A 25,485-nucleotide genomic window follows, 5' to 3' on the forward strand; every position below is an offset into this window, starting at 1 on the left:
GAGTTATTAGCCAAGTTAGATTTACATTTTACATTTTAGTCATTTAGCAGACGCTCTTATCCAGAGCGACTTACAGTAGTGAATGCATACATTTCATGTATTTTTTTGTTATATATTATTTGTAGTCAACAATGGGGGAGTGATTGCTTCCTACAAGAGCACAAAATGTATACATTTCTAGACATCTTTGAAAAGCAAATCAGGTAAAGAGCTTTTTTATGTCTTGAATAAGCTAGAGGGTAGCATAATTTGTCTGATATTCTGTAATAATGGTATGGGAATAATAATGAATTTTATTTTCGAAATGGTTTCTTGCATCAAACAAGACATTTTTTTGTCACCTTGTCTGAAGGACAAGTGGATGAACGGATTCATGTCAAGCCCTACATGTTTTTTTTTTCAAAAGTCTCATGAAATGTAGGCCTACATTGAACACCACTCATTGGCTGCTACTGTAGGCTGAATGATAGAACAGTTATATCCATGTTAAAATGTTATGGGATGCATATTCTCCATTGTTTTTGATGGTATGCCACTCTGGTAGGCCTATATTATGATCAAATAGTCAGAGTAGCCTACTTGGACATGGTTAAAACTAACCTAAAGTGAGTACAGCCTCTGTGCTCACAGTAAACAGGCGCTGGAATTTGAACAGAATTTTCACAAGACCTGAAATTTGCTCAGTGGAATTGGTTGACACACACAACTTTATCCACCGAAACTACACGATCCCCTGTCTGATGCCCTCCTGCACACTTCCCACATCTTGGAATCTCCCTCCTGCACTCTGCTGTGACATGACCATTACAAAAGCTCCAACAGGATAACTGATATATCCTAACATGATTGTCGGGTAAAGACTGATTCAAAACTCAAAAGGACAGACTGTGACACTCCTCTCCCTCCTCCTCTGGAATCCACCTTTCTGTGGCCCTGTCCCAATAATCAATCAATGTATTGATAAAGCCCTTCTTACATCAGCTGATGTCACAAAGTGCTGTACAGAAACCCAGCCTAAAACCCCAAACAGCAAGCAATGCAGGTGTACTGTAGAAGCATGGTGGCTAGGAAAAACTCCCTAGAAAGGCCGAAACCTAGGAAGAAATCTAGATAGGAACCAGGCTATGAGGGGTGGCCAGTCCTCTTCTGGCTGTTCTGGGTGGAGATTATTACAGAACATGGCCAAGATGTTAAAATGTTCATAGACGACCAGCAGGGTCAAATAATAATAAATCACTGTTTTAGTAGAGGCTGCAACAGGTCAGCACCTCAGGAGTAAATGTCAGTTGGCTTTTCATAGCTGATCATTCAGAGTATAGAGAGTTGAAAACAGCAGGTCAGGGACAAGGTAGCACGTCCGGTGAACAGGTCAGGGTTCCATAGCCGTATCCAGAACAGTTGAAACTGGAGCAGCAGCACGACCAGGTGGATGGGGGACAGCAAGGAGTCATCAGGACAGGTAGTCAAGAAGCATGGTCCTTGGACTCAGGTCCTCCGAGAGAATTAGAGATAGCATAGTTAAATTCACACAAGACAGGAGAAATACTCCAGATATAACAGACTGATCCTAGCCCCCCGACACAAACTATTGCAGCATAAATACTGGAGGCTGAGACAGGTGCGGTCGGGAGACACTGTGGCCCCGTCCAATACTCCTCTTCTCCCTCCTCCTCCTCCCTCCTTTCTGTCCCCTGTCCCAATACTCCTCCTCTCCCTCCTCCTCCCCGTGCATCCCAACGTAACTCCATATCATAATCCACCTGATCACCTCGGAAACAAGTCTTCTAACAGGATAATTGATATATCCTAACATGATTGTCGGGTAAAGACTCTGATTCAAAACTCAAAAGGACATAAACTCTGGACCACCTTTACTCCACACACAGAGATGCAAGCAAAGCTCTCCCTCGCCCTCTATTTGGCAAATCTGACCATAATTTTATCCTCTTGATTATTAAAGCAGGAAGCACCAGTGACTACATCAATAAAAAACTGGTCAGATGAATCAGATGATAAGCTACAGGACTGTTTTGCTAGCACAGACTGGAATATGTGATAGCTCACGTCTACCACAACCTCTCCTATTGTGTTAGTAAGGTTCATCCTGCTGCACAGACTCTAACCAGGTGCTCTAAAGCCTCCATAAACTGTGTTTGAGAGCATTTTAAACTCTCAATAGTTAAATGAGTGAGAAATAGATGTCATTGTTGCAATAGTTTGAGTGGGCAACATATGCTATCATTTTAAATTGGCATGTTGAATTATTTTGTAATTGAACTATTCTATTTTGCTTTAATTTCCACAATGTGTACATTTTGTGCTACTAATACTACCTTACACAAGCTAGCATTTTCACCCTATAACATTTAATGGAAATACACATCCTTTTTACCTCAGATTTGTGATGTTTAGATGCTAAGCTACAGGACTGTTTTGCTAGCACAGACTGGAATATGTTTCGGGATTCTTCCGATGGCATTGAGGAGTACACCACATCAGTCATTGGCTTCATCAATAAGTGCATCGACGACGTCGTCCTCACAGTGACCGTACTTACATACCCCAAACAGAAGCCATGGATTACAGGCAACATCTGCACTGAGCTAAATGAAGGCTAGAGCAGCTGCTTTCACACTAACCCGGAAGCTTTTAAGAAATCCTGATGTGCCCTCCGATGAACCATCAAACAGGCAATGCGTCAATACAGGACTAAGATCGAATCGTACTACACCGGATCCGACGCTCGTCAGATGTGGCAGGGCTTGCAAACCATTACAGACTACAGAGGGAAGCACAGCCGAGAGCTGCCCAGTGACTTGAGCCTACCAGACAAGCTAAACTACTTCTATGCTCGCTTTGAGGCAAATAACACTGAAACACGCATGAGAGCACCAGCTGTTCCGGACGACTGTGTGATCACACTCTCCACAGCCGATGTGAGTAAGACCTTTAAACAGGTCAATATTCACAAGGCCGCAGGGCCAGACGGATTACCAGGACGTGTACTGCGAGCATGCGCTAACCAACTGGCAAGAGTCTTCACTGACATTTTCAACATTACCCTGTTCGAGTCTGTAATACCAACATGTTTTAAGCAGACCACCATGGTGCCTGTGCCCAAGAACACTAAGGTAACCTGCCTAAATAACTACCTGACCCGTAGCACTCATGTCTGTAGCAATGAAGTGCTTTGAAAGGCTGGTCATGGCTCACATCAACACCATCATCCCAGAAACCCTAGACCCACTCCAATTTGCATACCACCCCAACAGATCTACAGATGATGCAATCTCTATTGCACTCCACACCTGGACAAAAGGAACACCTACGTGAGAATGCTATTAATTGACCACATCTCACCATTCAACACCAAAGTGCCCTCAAAGCTCATCAATAAGCTAAGGACCCTGGGACTAAACACCTCCCTTTGCAACTTGATCCTGGACTTCCTGACGGGCCGCCCCCAGGTGATAAGGGTAGGTAACAACACATCCATCACGCTGATCCTCAACACAGGGGCCCCTCAGGGGTGCCTGCTTAGTCCCCTCCTGTACTCCCTGTTCACTCATGACTGCACGGCCAGGCACGACTCCAACACCATCATTAAGTTTGCCAATGACACAACTGTGGTAGGTCACCGACAACGACGAGACAACCTTTAGGGAGGAGGTCAGAGACCTGGCCATGTGGTGCCAGGACAACAACCTCTCCCTTAACGTGATCAATACAAAGGAGATGATTGTGGACTACAGGCAAAAGAGGACCGAGCACACCCCAATTCTCATCGACAGGGCTGCAGTGGAGTAGGTTGAGAGGTTCAAGTTCCTTGGTGTCCACATCACCAACAAACTAACATGGTCCAAGCACACCAAGACAGTCGTGAAGATGGCACGACAAAACCTATTCCCCCTCAGGAGACTGAAAAGATTTGGCATGGGTCCTCAGATACTCAAAAGGTTCTCCAGCTGCACCATCAAGAGCATCCTGACTGGTTGCATCACTGCCTGGTCGGCAACTGCTCAGTCTCCGACCGCAAGGCACTCTCGAAGGTAGTGCGAACAATGACCCAGTACATCACTGGGGCCAAGCTTCCTGCCATCCTGGACCTCTATACCAGGCGGTGTCAGAGGCAGGCTCTAAAAATGGTCAAAGACTCCAGCCACCCTAGTCATAGACCTTTCTCTCTGCTACCCCTCGGCAAGTGGTACCAGAGCACCAAGTCTAGGCCCAAGAGGCTGTCATGTAAAAACATAAGAGATGAAAATTGACAAACTAAAGGATGTGCAATGTGTAGGCCCACTGAGTGTACATTCTGAACCTTGTTTGAAGTCAGTAGGTCACATGACCAAGGAGCTATTGAAATTCTATAGTAGAAAAAAAAAGTTTGTACTTTGTTTACGCTCCTTAACTAATTCAACTAGGAATACAAAATGCTGTTCACATTTAGACATGTTTATTAGCTTTGTAAAGTGAATTAATGTCCAAATCGTGAAAAGTAGACCTGTGCAATGTTGTGCGCAATTTTTCCAACATCATGACACTTGTTTGGAGTCTGTGGCTCAAGTGGTTTGAAAGCGTAAATATCTGTCGAATATCCAACTTGAAACTGTCTTTACCTAGGTCACTGCGGTCACTGCCTGCACTTTAGTCCGTTGACGCAGACTTGAGTGGGCGCCACCATTTTACACAAAACCAATAACATGCAAAACGAACTCAAATAAATTGATTATTTATGAAATTACCTTGAGGAAATTATGTACATTCACGACAGACCCAAAGTCTCTAGCTATGTAACTTGTAAAATAGTTATCACGTTCACTTGGATTTAAAAACACAAATAACACAACATATTTACCAAACGTGATAATTCCTTTTCAGATTTGTTTAGCTAGCATGTTTTCACATGTTCTTTCGATATTAGAAAGTGCTATTAGTTATATACCGTGCTATTAATTATATACCTGTAGTAATACATTTGAAACGGACACTCTGAAGAACTGTGCGTGCATTCCCGGAACTTCCCGTTCCCCTTTACTTGCAATCCGGGATCCTTGGGATGGCCCTAACCCATTACATTTACAAGTAAAATAGTTAAGGTTAAAAGATCAACTTAAAAACTATAACAAACCATGATATCATGTTCTCATCTGTATCTAATAATATACAATGAAAGGACACTTTAAAAAAAAGAAAATATAAATATTTTACTAAAGTCTAACGCTTCTTCGGTATTGGGTTGGCGGATGGCATCCATTTTTATTTTATTTATTTCACCAAGTAGGCCAGTTGATAACAAGTTCTCATTTACAACTGCGACCTGGTTAAGATAAAGCAAAGCAGTGCGACACAAACAACACAGAGTTACACATGGGATAAACAAACGTACAGTCAATAACACACTAGAAAAATCTATATACAGTGTGTGCAAATGTAGTAAGTATAGGGAGGTAATGCAATAAATAGGCCATAGTAGTGAAATAATTACAAATTAGCATTAACACTGGAGTGATAGATGTGCAGATGATGATGTGCAAGTAGAGATACTGGGGTGCAAAAGAGCAAAAATAAATAACAATATGGGAATGAGGTAGTTGGGTGGGCTATTTACAGATGGGCTGTGTACAGGTGCAGTGATCGGTAAGCTGCTCTGACAGCTGATGCTTAATGTTAGTGAGGGAGATATACAGTTGAAGTCGGAAGTTTACATACACTTAGGTTGGAGTCATTAAAACTCGTTTTTTAACCACTCCACAAATTTGTTGTTAACAAAATATAGTTTTGGCAAGTCGGTTAGGCCACCTACTTTGTGCATGACAAGTCATTTTTCCAATAATTGTTTACAGACAGATTATTTCACTCTATCACAATTTCAGTGGGTCATAAGTTTACATACACTAAGTTGATTGTGCCTTTAAAAGGCTTGGAAAATTCCAGAAAATGATGTCATAGCCTATCAGAATCTTCTAAAGCCAATTGACATCATTTGAATCAATACCTGTGGATGTATTTCAAGGCCTACCTTCAAACTCAGTGCCTCTTTGCTTGACATCATGGGAAAATCAAAAGAACTCAGCCACGTTTATCTGTACAAACAATAGTACGCAAGTATAAACACCATGGGACCGCGCAGCCGCCATTCCGCTCAGGAAGCAGACGCGTTCTGTCTCCTAGAGATGAACGTACTTTAGTGCGAAAAGTGTAAATCAATCCCACAACAATAGCAAAATACCTTGTGAAGATGCTGGAGGAAACAGGTACAAAAGTATCTATATCGAGTCCCATATCGACATAACCTGAAAGGCTGCTCGGCAAGGAAGAAGCCACTGCTCCAAAACAAACCGCCATAAAAAAAGCCAGACTACGTTTTTTTACTTGGATTAAATATCAGGAATTGTGAAAAACTTAGTTTAAATGTATTTGGCTAAGGTGTATGTAATCTTCTGACTTCAACTGTATAAAGAGTATTTCACTTCAAACGGTTTATTTCGTTTAATTATACACAAGAGAAAAGAGGTTGCCCAGCATAAATTCATGTACAAACATTTATAATTATATTCTTGTCATTTAGCATATGTTCATATCCAGAGCGATTTACAAGACAAGTAAGGGTTAATTGCCTTGCTCAAGGGCACAATGACAGATTTTTCACCTAGTCAGCTCGGGATTCAAACCAGCAACCTTTCAGTTACTGGCCCAACACTCTTAACCGCCAGGCTACCTGCCAGTTGATCAATTAACTTCAACAAAGTTATTCAAATACATTCATCATCAATGACTACAATAATGAATCAAGTATTAAAATACAATTTAATAAACACAAGTAGTTGATTTATAGCTTGTTTATCATTCAACAAAAGTTGTTTAGTAATAAAATAATCCACCCAAACTAATGCTAAAAACTGATTATTACACCATCGTTATATGATATACGGATAGGGATGCACAATATATCGTTGAACATATCGGAATCTGACGATATTAGCTAAAAATGCCAACTTCGGCCCGATGTCTGATTTAACACTGATGTGCAAAACGGATGTTAATAAAGCAGACATGCTATATAACGTAGGTAGATGACGCCACGAAAAATACAGCGCTACACAGAACAAAAGCAGAAAAATACTAAGACCACACTTCCAACAACTAAACAAGTTCAAGTCAAGCAGTCATTTGAAAAGAGTAAGAAAATTTCAGCGAGACAACTCAAAGGCTTTCGCCGACTGGTCGAGCGCCGGTACACACAATTTTTCAGATGGTGCCCTACCGGAGCTATGGGCGTCACTGCTATTAGCTTCACAACTGATATTTGGACCAGCGATGTCAGCACCATGAGCATACTGAGTCTGACAGTACAGAGGGTCGACGAGGATTTCGTACTGAGGAAAGCCGTATTGCATGTTCAAGAATGTGCTGGTTCTCATACCGCTGCAGACATTTCAACAGTGTTTAAAACTTGGATACATGAACACACTCCTAGCGCCATTCGAACATCTGACTCGAGAAATAAGCTAATCAACTGCGCCTGCAGCAGACGTGAGACCCTATTTCATGGCATTGCAACCCCTGCTCAACAGAACTACCGACACAGACCGTGGGGTTAACTTACAAAAGTACTCGATGCTGTGAACAAGCGACTTGGTCGGTGTGGTGTGTGTATAACCTTTACTTAACTAGGCAAATTAGTTAAGAACAAATTCTTATTTACAATAACGACCTACCCCGGACGACGCTGGGCCAATTGTGCGCCGCCCTATGGGACTCTCAATCACGTCCGGATGTGATACAGCCTGGATTCAAACCAGGGCTTGTAGTGACACGCTGAGTCCGTGTGTGTGTTAACTATTTAACTGTAGTATAATGCTTAAAAGGCCGTTAACATTTTAAATATCGGTATCGTTCTTTTGGCAAGGAAAATATTGGATAGCGTATTGGCCAAAAATGTAATATCGGTGCATCCCTAGTACAAAATATTTGAAACACCTTCCTAATGTTGAGTTGCACCCCCCTTTGTCCTCAGAACAGCCTCAATTCGTCAGGACATGGACTGTCCAAGGTGTTGTGTGTGTTACACAGAGATGCTGGTCCATGTTGACTCCAATGCTTCCAACAATTGTGTCAAGTTGGCTGCGAATGGATCTACTCCAAATAGCTCATTCCATCTCCTCCCACAGATGGACAATGAAGTAATGTTCTTGGAACCATTCCTGGACAAACCTTGTGGCATTAGGCATAATCCTGCTAAAAGCATCCATTTGCAGATGGATACACTGCTGCCATGAAGGGATGCTTTCAAACCTTACTCAACTTTTATCAATAGTCCAAATGTGTGCCCTGAAAACATCCCACACCACCACCCTGCCACATGGCATGGATGCATACAGTGGTGTAAAGTACTTAAGTAAGTTTTTTGGAGGTATTTATATTTTTGACAACTTTTACTTCACTAAATTCCTAGAGTAAATAATACTTTTAACTCCATACATTTTCCCTGACACCCAAAAGTACTCAACTTCCTTTTTTATGATTAGCAGGTTTGAAAATGGTCCAATTCACACACTTATCAAGATAACATCCCTGGTCATCCCCACTGCCTCTGATCTGGCGGACTGACTAAACACAAATGCTTTGTTGGTAAATGGTGTTGGAGTGTGTCCCTGGTTATCCCGTAATATAAAAAAAACAACACACAATTGTGCCATCTGGTTTGCTTAAAAACTTAAGGATCATACACTTTTTTTTAAAGTTTCACCTAAAATGACATACCCAAATCTAACTGATTGTAGCTCAGCATCTGAAGCAAGGATATGCATATTCTTTATACCATTTGAAGTTTGTGGAAATGTGAAATATAGGAGAATAATACATTAGATCTGGTAAAAGATAATAAACAAAATACCTGTGTTTTTCTTTTTCATCTTTGAAATGCAAGAGAAAGGCCATACTTTCAGATAGGAGTCTAGGTGTAATTTAGATTTTGTCCACCAGATGGCAGCAGCGTGCAAAGGTTCTGACTGATCCGGTGAAGAATTACATTACTGCACTGTATCAAGTCTGCCAGGAGGTTCCCCAAATGTTCTGAATTGGTCAATTGATACATTTAAGTACAAAATGATAGAGAACATACAAAAATGCTATGGAAACAAAACATTTAAGTTTACACACTGCCAGGAATGTCATTCATGATGGATCATTAGCGTATACACGAACTTTCACACATCTAGATGGCTGGGCAGGGTGGGTGTGTTGCCAGAGACAGCAGGGGTTAAAAATGTAGAACCCAGTTCCTACATTTGAACATAAAAATAGATTTTAGCAAATGAAACTATGCTACATTTTATCTCTGGGACCCTCAGGATGACAAATCAGAGCAAGATTACAGAATATAAGTACATTATTGACCTTCAGAGGTGAATGTATTAAACCAGTTGCCATGACAGTTGTTGTGCACTCTACTCAAACAACAGCATGGTATTTTTTCAATGAAATAGCTACTGTTAAATTGGACACTGCAGTTACATTAAAAATAATGTAAGCTTTCTGCCCACATAAAGACATGTCTACGTCCCGGAAAGTTGGCTGTTGTATACAACATCATTCTAGTCACATTGGCGCACGTTAGCAACAACCGTCCAGGTTAAGGGACACCCATCACGTAGAGGTTCATTTAAGGAATTTAAAATTATTCACTTTTACTTTTTATACTAAGGTATATTTACAACCAAATACTATTCGACTTACTTGAGTAACTCTTGCCAAATTAAGAGCAGAAGTAAGGCTTCTCTCCTGTGTCTGTTCTCTGATGACCTTTTAGCTCAGCTGTTGTTTTAAAACATTTTCTACAGTCAGATCAGTGGTAAGGCTTCTCTCCTTTATGTTTACCTTGGTGTCTTTTTAAGTGGCACATTTGAGAGAAACTCTTTCCACAGTCAGAGCAGGAGTAAGGCTTCTCACCTGTGTGTGTTCTCTGGTGAACTTTTAGCTCTGCTGATGTTGTGAAGCATTTTACACAGTCAGAGCAGGAGTAAGGCTTCATTCCTGTATGTATACGTTCATGTGTTTTTAAGTTGCAGAGTAGAGAGATACTCTTTCCACAGTCAGAGCAGGAGTAAGGCTTCTCTCCTGTGTGTGTTCTCTGATGGACTTTTAGCTCAGTTGATGTTGTGAAGCATTTTACACAGTCAGAGCAGGAGTAAGGCTTCACTCCTGTATGTATACGTTCATGTGTTTTTAAGTTGCCCAGTTGAGAGAAAATCTTCCCACAGTCAGAGCAGGAATGAGGCTTCACTCCTGTATGTATAAGTTCATGTGCTTTTAAAAAACCCTGTCGAGAGAAACTCTTCCCACAGTCAGAGCAGGAGTAAGGCTTCTCTCCAGTGTGCACTCTCTGATGAAGTTTTAGCTCAGTTGATGTTGTGTAGCATTTTACGCAGTCAGAGCAGGAGTAAGGCTTCACTCCGGTATGTATACGTTCATGTCTTTTTAAGTGGCCCAGTCGAGAGAAAATCTTTCCACAGTCAGGGCAGGAGTAAGGCTTCTCTCCAGTGTGCACTCTCTGATGAACTGTCAGATTCCCTGATGTTGTGAATCTCTTCCCACAGTCAGTACAGGAATACGGATTCTCTCCTGTGTGTATTTTTAGGTGTATTTTTAGCTTTGATAAAATTGGGAAAATCTCCTCACAATGTGGGCAGCGGTGAGACCTCTTAGCTCCATGATCTTCCTGCTGTTTCTCTCTGGATGTAGAGAATGTCTCAACATGGTCTCCTGTGTGAACAACATCAGAAAACCAGTCAGTTGGTGTGATATACATGTTAATCAAATCGATATTATGAAGCCCTTTTTTACATCAGCAGATGTCAAAGTGCTTTACAGAAACCCAGCCTAAAATCCCCAAAGAGCAAGTAATGTTGATATAGAAGAAAAACTCCCTAGAAAGCAGAAACGGAAGAAAGAAAGGTAGAGGAACCAGGCCCAGAGGGGTGGCCAGTCCTCTTCTGGCTGTACCGGGTAACATATGTATTCATATCAGTAGGCTGCACAATACAAAAGGGGAATTAAACTATTCTAAAAGTGGGTAAGAGTCCTCCACTCACTATCACAAGGGTTAGTAACTACACAAACTCATTTCATAGAAAACACTAGCAGTTTGTCTACTTCACTTCTTTAGTCTACTCTCTGATCACTCCAGATAACCCAGTGAATAAAACAAATGCTGGCAATACTGGTGTCAAACCATGCAAGTCTCAGAATGAAATAACATCTACCTTCTCATTGTAACAGTTCATCAGAAAAACAGTTCTACTGCAACTTTTCCTGCACAGTGGGAAGTTGGAATCAACAACAAACTTAGACAGAACCTGCTCTTACCATGAGAAACAGATTTCCTAATCTTCTCCTCCACTTCTTCATCTTTAATATTGACATTCAGCTCCAGTGTTTGACTGCAGTCTTCCAGCTTCACTGATGCCATCTCAGGATTCTGCAGTGCAAACTGGGCTCCACTGTCACAATCAGGACCCAGTGACTGTAGGTTTGGACTCAGTGTGGAAGGAGAGAGGCAGGCTGGGTTTGTCCTCACTGTTGATGTTACCGGCTTCAGACTTAATTCTAGTCGTCCTGTAGTAACAATGAGTAACAGACAAAAAGTAATTGTCTTGACAGTTCAGGCACTTTCTTTACTCTCAAAAATATATGATATTATTTCTTCTTCTTCGATTATTTAATTCAGTGCTTGACTTGGACTGAAATAGGTGCCGGTACTGTTTATATTTAGGTGCAGGAGCCCCACAATACTGTTGAACTAATATTCTATAAGAGGAACATGAGCTCAAACACTAGAAATTTGAGGTGGCAGTAATCAGCTCCCGTCCATCTCATTTCAAAAGATGAGGTAGGTAACAAAACATTAATTCATTCAAATTGGACAAAGTACACGCTTTAAAATTAGTCTACACAAAGTCTATAGTAGATTTCCAAAATTCCCAAATGCATAAATGACTCAAAAACCATTTAGTACAAGGTTGCAGTATGTTTTAAGGCAGCACTATGTACTATTTTCCTGAATAACCGTCTTCACTGTATTTCACATGAAAAACCAATCACATTTCCCATTCACACCATAATTTACAGATAAATATAGAACTGAATGTGTCTGAATATTACTACATATGATAATCATTGCGTTCTGCTTCAAAACTGTAGTGCGACCGTGAAATTGTCTCTGCACCACCACTGAAGCCTGTTGACGCAGATAGAATGGACGCCACCATTTTACCAGCTTGTGAATTTCACACAAAACCAATAACATGCTAAACAAACTCAAAACTCAAATAGATTTTTTATTAAATGACCTTGAAGAAATTATGTACATCCATTCAGACAAACATAGTTTCTAGCTGTGTGACTTAAAATAGTTTCACGTTCACTTGGCTTGACACAAAAATAACAAACCATTACCAAACGTGATAAGACATTAACGGATTTGTTACCTAGCATGGTATGACATGTTGTTTTGATATTAGAAAGTTTATACCTGCTATTACATAACTGTAGTAGTAAATAGAAACTGCACTGATCTGGCGCTTTCTTTATTCTGAAGAATGGTGCGTGCCTGCCTGGAACTTCCTGTTCCCCCACTACCACAGTACAGCCACAGATAGAACAATGAGACAGATATTTCACCAGAAGTATAAATGTGAAGCATCCGCTGAACGTTTCCACTCACTGCCAAATATGGTAGTGAGAGGAAGCCCACTGGCCAGCAGTGGGAGAAGATGGAGCGAGATGGATTTTGGCCGACATTCTGCAAATGTTCTAATCGATGAAACATCTGATCTTAATACAGTTTTCTGTTACCAAAACTAAAATCTGTTGTGAACAGAGTGGACTAAGATTTGTAGACTTTACCCTGTGCAAAAGTTTGAAATAATCACGTTATTTAGAAGGAACGCTGATGCGAATTGAGTTATTGCACACGAGTTCTTCACAGAGGCGTTCCCTAACAGAAATATGCAGGTCATGTGCTAGAATGCGCCAATAGGAGCTCGTGCTTGGCACTGCCCGCTATGACTCATCTGTTCCCATTGGAAACGACCGGCTGTGGTCTATCTTGGTTTAGTTCTAAACAATCTTTGGTGCAACCGTCCATGCATTCAGGGATCCTTGGGATGGCCCTACCCCATAATATGAAAAGGTCGGTGTTTAATTTGAGCCGGATCCAACCGCACCTCTCAGTTTTGTAGTCTTTCGTTCCAGGAACCCGTTTGCCAGGATCAGGTAGCCTACCTCGTGGCATGAAAAATTATTTCCACTGTTTGCAATATAAAAATTCTAATAAAACCAGAGTAATTACATTTGGATTCCTCTGTAATTGTCATGCCTCCTAAAAAACATAATGTGAAAATGTGCCTGATATTCTAAGAATGTATTAATGTTGGGCCATCCCAGGTTAATGGTTTATGCAACATTGTAGCCTATTTAGACCAAGGGTGGCCATTGCTGTGGTGAGAGAAGCACGCCTGTATCTCTCACAGAACTACAATGAGATTCACTTTCTATGATCTCTCTCCCTCTCTGTGCTGTTATAGACATGAGCTGGCAACTCATCTCTCCAGCATTGCACCTCATCATTTATTTCCTAATAGAATAATAGCTGTGGGAAGTGTGTTGAGGTTCTGCAGCACTCTACAGTCTGTTCAGAAAGAAATGAAATAATTCCCAAAACTACACCAGGAGTATTTAGCTACAGCGGATCAATAGCTAATTTAAATAAAATAGCCTAGCTGTGGATTGTGTGTAGCCAAATCACAAGGCATGTCTACAGTCAGGAACGTGTGGCAAATCTGTCAGTGAACAGCATGCAGCCAAAACAGGCCTTTAGCAATATTTCTAATACAGTCACTGGAAAACACAGGTTGTAAAGCAAATGCATCCTGCTGAAAATAAAATACTAATCTGTCTGTATGTTAAGAAGTTATCAACTTCCATCTAGGCCAATTGAGCAAACAGCATTGTTTTACAAAGTAAAGCAAGAGAGAGATGAGCTTTTGTCCGGTGAGTGAGCTGCACATCATTGGGTGAGTCAGTGAAACTGGAAAGCTTGTTTAGGACTATAACTTCCTCCTCATATTGTACAATGTGTTTCTCCACACACCTGGCCTAGGCTATTGATGGATTAGAGACAAGGTCGTTTTTATTGATCTAAGTGTCAAAGTAGTCTGTCATTTTGGTCATCTGTGAGGTATTAAAAAGAATTCTGCAAAAGTCTCCAGTGAACTAAAATGATGTAGAACTGCATGAAATCCATTTATAAACGCCCACATTTTTCCCAGACTCTAGGCTACAATAAATGTACTCCATGTGTGCAACTTCTGCAAGCGGAGCCACACCACTGCTCTATGCCAGTACGCTAAAGCCATGATAATGCAACAAATGCTTTATTATAAAGGTATTTTATTTAATATGTGCTCTGGTACCTCAGACCCCCCCTCTCAGGCTCACTTTTGGTTCCAGCACCTCCCAATGTACACATTAGCACTGGAGAAGTGGGTAGCTGCTGCTGCCTCCACTGGGACACGCTCACTTGATGCAGAGAAGGCATTCCATAGAGTTGAGTGGTCTAATTTGAAGTGCTTAAGAGATTTGGGAACTACTTCTGTAAAACGGATTAAGATATGATATACCGACCCCACTACAGATGTTGCCACTAACAACTTCATTTCACAACCTTTTAAGATTTATCAGGGCACGAGACAAGGATGTCCAGACAGTCCAGGACTTTTTCTGTTAGCTATAGAACCCTTTGCCATTGCAGTAAGGGCCCAACCGTCAATTAGTGGAATTAAAACAGATTTTGAACATTGAGTGGCCCTGTATGCTGATGATACCCTCTTATTCCTAACAGATCTAAAGAACTCTTCCCTCTCCAATTTAATTAATAAAAATTGTATACATTCTTTAGGCTTAAAATTAATAAAACCAAATCTTCCATCAACAAGCAAGAGAGACTGAATCCAGTTGTACAGCATCTATTTGTGAATACAGAACAAGGTTTCACATATCTTGGTATTAAAATCACACCAGAAATTAGCTCCTTGAGCTCAACAAATTATGAACCAATGGTAACGAGTGTAACATAATCCATCAACAGATGAACATTACTGCTTGTATCTGTTACTGGTAGAATAAATATCATTAAGATTAATATTCTGCCCAAATTCCTTCATCTATTTCAATCAATTCCTCTGGCTGCATCAAAATAAAACAGTGTTTCTGTAATTGTTGATTGTCCTAATTGGAACTAATAAATATGTGTAAAAAAAATAATGAATGATGGAGGCCACTGTGTTCTTGGGGACCTTCAACGCTTCAAGGGGCTCCCGTGTGGCGCAGCAGTCTAAGGCATCTCAGTGCTAGAGGCGTCACTACAGACACTGGTTCGATTCCAGGCTGCATCACAACCGGCCGTGATTGGGAGTCCCATAGGGCGGCGCACAATGGAACCAGCGTCATCCGGGTTAGGCAGTCATTGTAAATAAGAATTTGTTCTTAACTGACTTGCCTAGTTAAATAAACATTTTAATAAAAACACTGCAGAAATGTTTTGGTACCCTCCCCCAGATCTGTGCCTCGACATAATCCTTTCATGAAGCTCTACGGACAAATGTGTCTGAATAATTGTACACATGTAGAAAACCAATAATCATTACATTTAACGTCAAAACAGTAGTGCAACCGTAAAATTGTCTCTCTGCGGCACCCACACTGCCTGCACTTAAGTCGGTTGACGCAGACCGAGTGGGCGCTGCCATTTTATCAGCTTGTGAATGTTTCCTTTCATGGAGCTCTACGGACAACTCCTTCGACCTCATGGTTTGGTTTTTGCTCTGACATGCACTGTCAACTGTGGGACCTTATATAGACAGGTGTGTGCCTTTCCAAGTCATGTCCAATCAATTGAATTTACCACAGGTTGACAACAATCAAGTTGTAGAAACATATCTAATGGAAAAAGGATGCACCTGAGCTTAATGTCGAGTCTCATAGCAAAGGGTCTGAATACTTATGTAAATAAGGCATTTCTGTTTTTTTAAGTTTAAATGTGAAAACATTTCTAAAAACAGATTTGCTTTGTCATTATGGGGTATTGTGTGTAGATTGATGAGGAACATTTTTTATTTAATACATTTTGGAATAAGGCTGTAAGGTAACAAAATGTGGAAAAAGTCAAGCGGTCTAAATACTTTCCGAATGGGAAAGGGGGATACCTAGTCAGTTGTACAAATGAATGCATTCAACTGAAATGTGTCTTCCGCATTTAACCCAACCTCTGAATCAGAGAGGTGCAGGGGGGCTGCCATAATCGACATCCACATCTCTGGCGCCCAGGGAACAGTGGGTTACCTGCCTTGCTCAGGGGCAGAACGACCCATTTTTACCTTGTCAGCTCGGGGATTCAATCCAGCAGCCTTTCGTTTACTGGCAAAACGATCTAAACACTAGGCTACGTGTACGTATTCATGTAAGTAGGCTGTGCAATACAAAAGGGGAATAAGAAACTATTAAAGTATCTCATAAGTCATGAAAATGATGAGGTATATATATATATATATATCTCAACTCAACATCACAAGGGATAGTAACCACACACTCATTCTACTGCAACTTGTCATGCACAGTGGGAAGTTGGAACGAACAACAAACTAAGTTAAATAGAACCTGCTCTTACCATGACTAACAGATTTCCCAATCTTCTCCTCCTCTTCTTCATCTTTAATGTTGACATTCAGCTCCAGTGTTTGACTGCAGTCTTCCAGCTTCACTGATGCAATCTCTGGATCCTGCTGTAAAAACTGGCCTCCACTGTCATTATCAGGACCCAGTGACTGTAGGTTTGGACTCAGTGTGGAAGGAGAGAGGCAGGCTGGGTTTGTCCTCACTGTTGATGTTACCGGCCTCATACCTGAGTCGGCAAGTAGTATAAGAGCAACAGACACAAACATTATTGTCTTAAGTTCTGGCACTTTCTTTATTCTCTAAAAATATATTATATTTTTTCTTGTTCAATTATCTAATTCAGTGCTTGACTTGGACTGAAATAGTTGGCGATACTCATTTTGGGTGCCGGTACTGTTTACATTTAGATGTAGGAGCTTCACAATACTTTTGAGACAATACTTAACCTATAGTAGATAAATGCATAAATGACTCAAAAACAATTTAGTACAAGGTTACAGTTTGTTTCCGGCAGCACTACGTGCTATTTTCCTTAACCTTGTATTTCACTGTATTACTTCAAAAACCAATTGTATTTCCTGTTCACACCATAGTAACATTTCCAAATAAAGACAGAAACAACGTGTCTGAATATTATTACACATGTAGAAAACCGATAATCATTACATTTAGCTTCAAAACAGTAGTGCAACCGTAAAATTGTCTCTCTCTGCTGCATCCACACTGCCTGCACTGAAGTCTGTTGATGCAGATCGAGTGGCGCCGCCATTTTACTAGCTTGTGAATTTTTCCTTTCATGGAGCTCTACGGACAATTCCTTCGACTTCATGGCTTGGTTTTTGCTCTGACATACACTGTCAAACATGGGACCTTATATAGACAGGTGTGTGCCTTTCCAAATCATGTCCAATCAACTGAATTTACCACAAGTTGACAACAATCAAGTTATAGAAATATCTCAAGGATGATCAACGGAAACAGAATGCATATGATCTCAATGTCGAGTCTCCTAGCAAAGAGTCGGAATACTTGTGTAAATAAGCTATTTCTGTTTTAAATATTTTATAAATGTGAAAAGATTTCTAAAAACCTGTTTTTGCATTGTCATTATGGGGTATTGTGTGTAGGTCCCGTGTGGCTCAGTTGGTAGAGCATGGTGTTTGCAACGCCAGGGTTGTGGGTTCGATTCCCACGGGGGACCAGTACGGAGAAAAAAAATGTATGAAATATATGCATTCACTACTGTAAGTCGCTCTGGATAAGAGCGTCTGCTAAAAATGACTAAAATGTAAAAAAATGTAAAATGTAGATTGACGAGGAACATTTATTTAATCCATTTTAGAATAAGGCTGTAACAAAATGTGGAAAAAGTCAAGGGGTCTAAATACTTTGCGAATGCACTGTATGTATTCATATGAGTAGGCTGGTGCTGTATGTATTCATATCAGTAGGCTGGTGCTGTATGTATTCATATCAGTAGGCTGGTGCTGTATGTATTCATATCAGTAGGCTGGTGCTGTATGTATTCATATCAGTAGGCTGGTGCTGTATGTATTCATATCAGTAGGCGGGTGCAATGCAATGGGGAATAAAACGACTATAAAAGTATCTCATAAGTCATGAAAATTATGAGCAATATCATCCTCCACTCACTATCACAAGGGTTAGTAACTACACGGACTCATTTCATATCATCCTCCACTCACCATCACAAGGGTTAGTAACTACACAGACTAATTTCATATCATCCTCCTCTCACTATCACAAGGGTTAGTAACTACACAGACTCATTTCATATCACCTCTCACTATCACAAGGGTTAGTAACTACACAGACTCATTTCATAGATCTTTAAAACACTGGCAGTTTGTCTACTTCACTTCTTTAGCCTACTCTAAGCACTCCAGATAACCCAGTGAATAAAACAAAATGCTGACAATACTGGTGTCAAACCATGCAAGTGTCAGTAGCATGAAATAACATCTACCTTCTCATTGAAACAGTTCATCATGAAACAGTTCTACTGCAACTTTTCATACACAGTGGGAAGTTGGAATGAATAACACAAACTTAGTTAGAACCTGCTCTTACCATGAGAAACAGATGTCCCAATCTTCTCCTCCTCTTCTTCATCTTTAATGTTGACATTCAGCTCCAGTGTTTGACTGCAGTCTTCCAGCTTCACTGATGCCATCTCTGGATCCTGCAGTGCAAACTGGGCTCCACTGTCACAATCAGGACCCAGTGACTGTAGGTTTGGACTCAGTGTGGAAGGAGAGAGGCAGGCTGGGTTTGTCCTCACTGTTGATGTTACCGGACTGACTTAATTCTAGTCGGCCTGTAGTAATAAAGAGAAACAGACACAAAACTTAGTCTTCTCAGTTCACTTTCTTTACTCTCAAAAAAATATTGTTTATATTTAGGGGCAGGAGCGCCACAATACTTTGAGCTAATATTCTATAACAGGTACTTTAATTGAGGTGCAGGTACTCAGTCAGCTCCGGTGAGCTCCTGTCCAAGTCAAACACTGATCTCATTTCCATAGATCTGGTAGCTCAACATTGACAACAAAACATGAATTAATTCACATTAGACAAAGTTGACGCTTTAAATCAGCTCTTAATCTATGGTAGACTTCCTGAATTCACATAAATGCATAAATGACTCAAAAACTATTTAGTACAAGGTTGCAGTGTATTTTAGGCAGCACTATGTACTATTTTCCTGAATAACCGTTTCTTCACTGTATTATTTAAATCATAAACCAAAAGGATTTCCGTACAGACCATAGTAATATTTAAAGACAACGATAACTTAAAGGGTCTGAATGTTAGTACACATGTAGAATAACTGATAATCACTACGTTCAGCTTCAAAACAGTAGTGTGACCGTGAAATGGTGTCTCTCTGCTGCACCCTCACTGCCTGCACTGAAGTCTGTTGACGCAAACCGAGGGGCGCCGCCATCTTACCAGCTCGTGGATTTTACACAAAACTAATAACTTGTAAAACGAATTCAGAAATCTCAAGTAAATATATTCTTTATGAAATTACCTTGAGAAAACGATGTACATCCACTCGGACAAACCCCCAAAGCTCTAACTATGTAACTTGTAAAATACGTTCTTCACTTAGTTTGACACAAAAATAACACGTCAAACCTTTACCAAACGTGATAATACCTTAACGGATGTGTTACCTAAAATGGAATGACATGTTATTTCGATATTAGAAGGTTAAAACGTGCTATTATATACCTGTAGTAATAAATAGAAAAGGACACAAATGTTATCTTCTTGACTGCACCGTTTTGGCGCTTTCCTTACACTGAAGAATGGTGCGCTTCTGTCCGGAACTTCCTGTTCCCCCACCAACACCGTCCGTGCATTCCGGGATCCTTGGGATGGCCCAACCCCATTACATGAGAAGGGGTCGCTGTCTCCTCCGGGACACATCTCTTTTGCATAGAGTTGATCAAGCTGTTGATTGTGGCCTGTGGAATGTTGTCCCATCCCAGCTAGCACAGAGGATCTGGGCCGATTCAAGCTGAGAGTCAGACTCGGCCGACGTCATGTGGCCCGAATCTGGTCCGCCTTAGGCAGTATTACTTATGTCTGGGATGCGGGGATTGAGCTCAGGCCGATTCCGGTGTGAGTTATCTGGTCCAAATGTATTACTTGGGGCTCGGGCCGATTGGGGCTACTCTCTGGCAGATAATTATATAAAGCACCCCGTGTAATGAACATTTCATTATTAATTTATTATTCCATATTTTCTCATTGTTTCTGTGATCAAAAAATACTATTTAACATTTAAATTAAATTATCTAAGAGTCCTGTTTAAGTAGTATTTAAGTATTTTTGATACTTTGTGCAACGCAATTGATAAGCATTAAAAACTTTTCGGATGGAGTGTCCCGAGTGGCGCAGCGGTCTAAGACACTGGGTTACAACAGATGGCAGTTTGATGACGGTGTTGTGCCGAAAATCTGCCCCATGCCAAAATATATACAGTTTTTAACTTCAAACAGTTTATTTCATTTAATTACACACGAGGAAATGGGTGATTGCTCATCATAAATTCATGTACAAACATTTTTCATTACATTCTTGTCATTTAGCAGATGCTCTTATCCAGAGAGACTTACAGGACAAATATGGGTTAATTGCCTTGCTCAAGGGCACAATGCCACATTTTCACCTAGTCGGCTCGGGATTCAAACCAGCGACCTTTCAGTTACTGGCCAAACACTCTTAACCGCTAGGCTACCTGCCACCAGATCAATTAACTTCAACACAGTTATTCAAATACATTCATCAATGACTAAAATAACGAATCAAGTATTAAAAGAGAATTTAAGAAACAATTAGTTGATTCATAGCTTGTTTATCATTAAACAAAAGTTGTTTAGTAATAAAATAATCCACCCAAACTAATGCTAAAAACTGATCATTACACCATCTTTATATGATATACACGGATAGGGATGCACAATATATCGTTGAACATATCGGAATCGGACGATATTAGCTAAAAATGCCAACATCGACATCGGTCCAATGTCCAAATTAATGCGGATGTGCAAAACGGATGTCAAAGCTGACATGCATACCTATATAACGTAGGTAGATGAAGTAATGACGCCACGAAAAATACAGCGCTACACAGAACAAAAGCAGAAAAATACTAAGAGCACACTTCCAATAACTAAACAAGTTCAAGTCAAGCAGTCATTTGAAAAGAGTAAGAAAATTTCAGCGAGACAACTCAAAGGCGAAATCCGTTAACTCCAAGATAATGGAATTCATTGCCCTTGACAATCAACCGTCCTCCGCCGTGGATAATGTTGGCTTTCGCCGACTGGTCGAGCCCCGGTACACACAATTTTTCAGATGGTGCCCTACCGGAGTTACACAGTATTGTTAAAACGCACATCTATGGGCGTCACTGCTATTAGCTTCACAACTGATATTTGGACCAGCGATGTCAGCACCATGAGCATACTGAGTCTGACAGTACAGAGGGTCGACGAGGATTTCGTACTGAGGAAAGCCGTATTGCATGTTCAAGAATGTGCTGGTTCTCATACCGCTGCAGACATTTCAACAGTGTTTAAAACTTGGATACATGAACACACTCCTAGCGCCATTCGAACATCTGACTCGAGAAATAAGCTAATCAACTGCGCCTGCAGCAGACGTGAGACCCTATTTCATGGCATTGCAACCCCTGCTCAACAAAACTACCGACACAGACCGTGGGGTTAACTTACAAAAGTACTCGATGCTGTGAACAAGCGATTCGGTGGCATTCTCTCTGAGCCTCTTGACTGTGTCGCCATCATGCTCGATGCTAGGTACAAGGACTGCTACTTCAATGCAGACAAGAAACAGGGTTTACGTGACATGTTACATAAACAGCTGGACAAGATGAAAACGGACACAGTGAAAGTGCGCATGAGGAACAGAGGCCACGGACAGACAGAGCTGAAACTTCACTGCTTGACATGTATGATGAAATCCTGGTTGAGAATAAAACGACCGAACAAGGAAACAGCACAGCAAGTAAGTGAAATAAATAGGTTTTGATTGTTTTACTGGTAATGGGGACATACGTAAATGCCAACAAAATTACTTTTTGGTCGGTGTGTGTTCTTGTTTTTGAGACTGTATTATATAAAGACCTTCCATATTAGGACCTTTGGACAAGTTAGGTCCAAAAACATGGTCCTCACTAGGAAAACCACTGGAATTGCCTGCTAATATGCCTGGTTTGAAAATCACATAAAACTGTCAGGGTACTAAGAAGGAGGTATTTTTGTAGCCACCTAGTGGTAACATACAGTACAATACTGCAGCATTGTATCAAATCAAATCAAATGTTCTTGTCACACACACACACACACATACATACACAGTCTTGTATTTGTAACCAATTTAGGACCCAGTGCAGTAATATCTAACAAGTAATCTAACAATTCCACAACAACTATTCCACAACAACTACCTAATACACACAAATCAAGTAAAGGGATAGAATAGAATATATACATATAAATATATGGATGAGTAATGACCGAGCGGCATAGGCAAGATGCCATATATGGTATAACATACCGTATATAAATACACATGGTTAGCAGATGTAATAGCGATTGTGGCGAACACTTGTGCATCTAGATCCGACAGTGCAGCAGTATCTAACAGGTAAATCTAACAATTTCACAACAATAGCTAATACACACAATGTAGTAAAGGAATGGGATAAGAATATATACATATACAAATAGTGTAGAATTGATCATATAGGATACAGTATGCAGTATATACATATGAGATGAGTAGTGTGAGATATGTAAACATTCTTAAAGTGGCATTATTAAAGTGACTAGTGTTCCATTTATTAAATTGTTCAATAATTTCAAGACTGTATTTCGGCTGCTGCGCATTCTTCACCACACTGTCTGTGTGGGTAGACCATTTTAGTTTATCGGTGACATGTACATTGAGGAACTTGAAACTTTCCACCTTCTCCACTGCTGTCCCGTCGATGATGATAGGTGGGTGCACCCTTTGCTGTTTCCTGAAGTCCACGATCATCTCTTTTGTTTTGCTGACGTTGAGTGAGAGGTTATTTTCTTGACACGACACTCCAAGAGCCCTCACCTCCTCCTTGTAGGCTGTCTCGTCGTTGTTGGTGATCAAGCCCACCAATGTTGTGTCGTCTCCAAACTTGATGATTGAGTTGGAGACGTGCTTGGCCACGCAGTCGTGGGTGAACAGGGAGTACAGGAGGGGGCTGAGAACGGGGGCGACCCATCAGGAAGTCCAGAACCCAATTGCACAGGGCGGGGTCAAGACCCAGGGCCTCAAATTTAGTGATGAGCTTGGAGGGTACTATGGTGTTGAATGCTGTGCTGTAGTCAATGAACATCTAGATTTTTCTGATTTGACTGTAGAAGCTGGCTCAGGGATTTTTTTGTGATTGTCAACATCCATATGTGCATAGAAAGGAGAGGGTATTTTATGCTGTGTGTCACCAACTGCTACTGACAAAGCAAGCAAGGAGAAGCAAGAAGGGACCCTAAACGTGGTTTTGATTTCACTCCCTGCAGTTTGTGAAAAACACTGAATTCAACCCTCTGTAAATCAGTCAGTTCTTAACGTAAAGACTTGAAACTCATGATTCTGTAAAAGCCTACCCCAATGAGGATATGTGTTTACTTTCAGCTTCCTGTGACAACCGTAAGTGTCTTACATTGGGGTCATAGGGGCTGTTTCAAAGGGTTAAAAAGGTCACATCTTTCCAAAATGTCATGTGATTAGGCAACCCTCATGAACTGTAATCCAGTAATTTCTCCCATCAGATGTCCAATAAAAAAAACTCACACAGTCAATGTGGAGTGACACAGTGTGGGGCTTACAGACACACAGAGCCTGCAATAGTTACCTGCGTTCAAACCATCAAAGAACTGTCAGACCTAGAGCTCTGAAACTTTATATACCTGTTGTAGAGCTTAAGTCGATGGTGCACGGTGAGTTATGTAGTTCTAGAAGGTTCTCAGGCCGAGAAACAGCCTCCTTACATTTGCAATGACTTAAATTCATTTTTAACGTTGCCAAAATGACAACATTTAGAAAAGTCCCAGAATCACAACACTAGGTGCATTGAAACCGCCTCAGCCCATAGAGACGGACCCTATAGTTTCTGTTCGATAGCTCTTTCAGGGACCCCGTAGCAATGCCCGGAAAAAGTGAATTTTCAGCACTAATTAACCTGTTGGGTCTAGGGGGCAGCATTTGCACGTCTGGATAAAAAAAATGTACCCGATTTAATCTGGTTACTAATCCTACCCAGTAACTAGAATATGCATATACTTATTATATATGGATAGAAAACACTCTAAAGTTTCCAAAACTGTTTGAATGGTGTCTGTGAGTATAACAGAACTCATTTGGCAGGCAAAACCCTGAGACATTTTCTGACAGGAAGTGGATACCTGATGTGTTGTATTGACTTTAAACCTATCCCATTGAAAAACACAGGGGTTTAGGAATATTTTGGCACTTCCTATTGCTTCCACTAGATGTCACCAGCCTTTACAAAGTGTTTTGAGTCTTCTGGAGGGAGATCTGACCGAACAAGAGCCATGGAACGATGATGTCCCATTAGACACCTGGCGCGCGAGTTCATGTTGGGTACCCTCGTTCCAATACGTTATAAAAGAGTATGCATTCGTCCACCTTGAATATTATTCATGTTCTGGTTAAAAAAGGCCCTAATGATTTATGCTATACAACGTTTGACATGTTTGAACGAACGGAAATATATTTTTTCCCCTCGTTCATGACGAGAAGTCCGGCTGGCTTACATCATGTGCTAACGAGACGGAGATTTTTGGACATAAATGATGAGCTTTTTTGAACAAAACTACATTCGTTATGGACCTGTGATACCTGGAAGTGACATCTGATGAAGAGAATCAAAGGTAATGGATTATTTACATAGTATTTTCGATTTTAGATCTCCCCAACATGACGTCTAGTCTGTATCGCAACGCGTATTTTTCTGGGCGCAGTGCTCAGATTATTGCAAAGTGTGATTTCCCAGTAAGGTTATATTTCAATTAACAGGTGTGCCTTGTTAAAAGTAAATTTGTGCAATTTCTTTCTTCTTAATACGTTTGAGCCAATCAGTTGTGTTGTGACAAGATAGGGGGGCTATACAGAAGATAGCCCTATTTGGTAAAAT

At 40.7% G+C, this 25,485-nt stretch overlaps 1 protein-coding gene across 3 annotated transcripts; it reads right to left on the reverse strand.

Moving 5' to 3' along the window:
• Positions 1-6,474: 6,474 nt before the first annotated feature.
• Positions 6,475-20,106, reverse strand: LOC106593768 (uncharacterized). Of its 3 annotated transcripts, none has more exons than XM_045698541.2 (5): positions 19,992-20,106; positions 18,826-19,072; positions 16,727-16,960; positions 11,368-11,616; positions 6,475-10,764 (listed from the first exon to the last, which is right to left on the reverse strand). In XM_045698541.2, the coding sequence occupies exons 2-5, from the start codon at positions 18,926-18,928 to the stop codon at positions 9,848-9,850; spliced, it is 1,503 nt and encodes a 500-aa protein (XP_045554497.1). In that variant the 5' UTR covers positions 18,929-19,072; positions 19,992-20,106; the 3' UTR covers positions 6,475-9,847. The 3 variants fall into 3 exon arrangements, with proteins under 3 accessions (XP_045554497.1, XP_045554498.1, XP_045554500.1); XM_045698542.2 differs by having other exon boundaries at positions 19,789-20,098; XM_045698544.2 differs by lacking the exon at positions 16,727-16,960.
• Between the last annotated feature and the right edge of the window lie 5,379 nt (positions 20,107-25,485).

The sequence above is a fragment of the Salmo salar genome, chromosome 17 (assembly GCF_965601325.2).
Source record: "Salmo salar chromosome 17, fSalSal1, whole genome shotgun sequence".
In the NCBI taxonomy this organism is placed as follows: Eukaryota; Metazoa; Chordata; class Actinopteri; order Salmoniformes; family Salmonidae; genus Salmo; species Salmo salar.

Excerpts from the sequence above, each read along its gene's own strand:
- LOC106593768 (XM_045698541.2), bottom strand. The coding sequence starts at position 18,928 with ATGGCATCAGTGAAGCTGGAAGACTGCAGTCAAACACTGGAGCTGAAT. Across the intron at positions 16,961-18,825 it reads TGGGACATCTGTTTCTCATG|GTATGAGGCCGGTAACATCA; the intron begins GTAAGAGCAGGT and ends TTGCCGACTCAG. Across the intron at positions 10,765-11,367 it reads TAGGAAATCTGTTTCTCATG|GAGACCATGTTGAGACATTC; the intron begins GTAAGAGCAGGT and ends TTGTTCACACAG.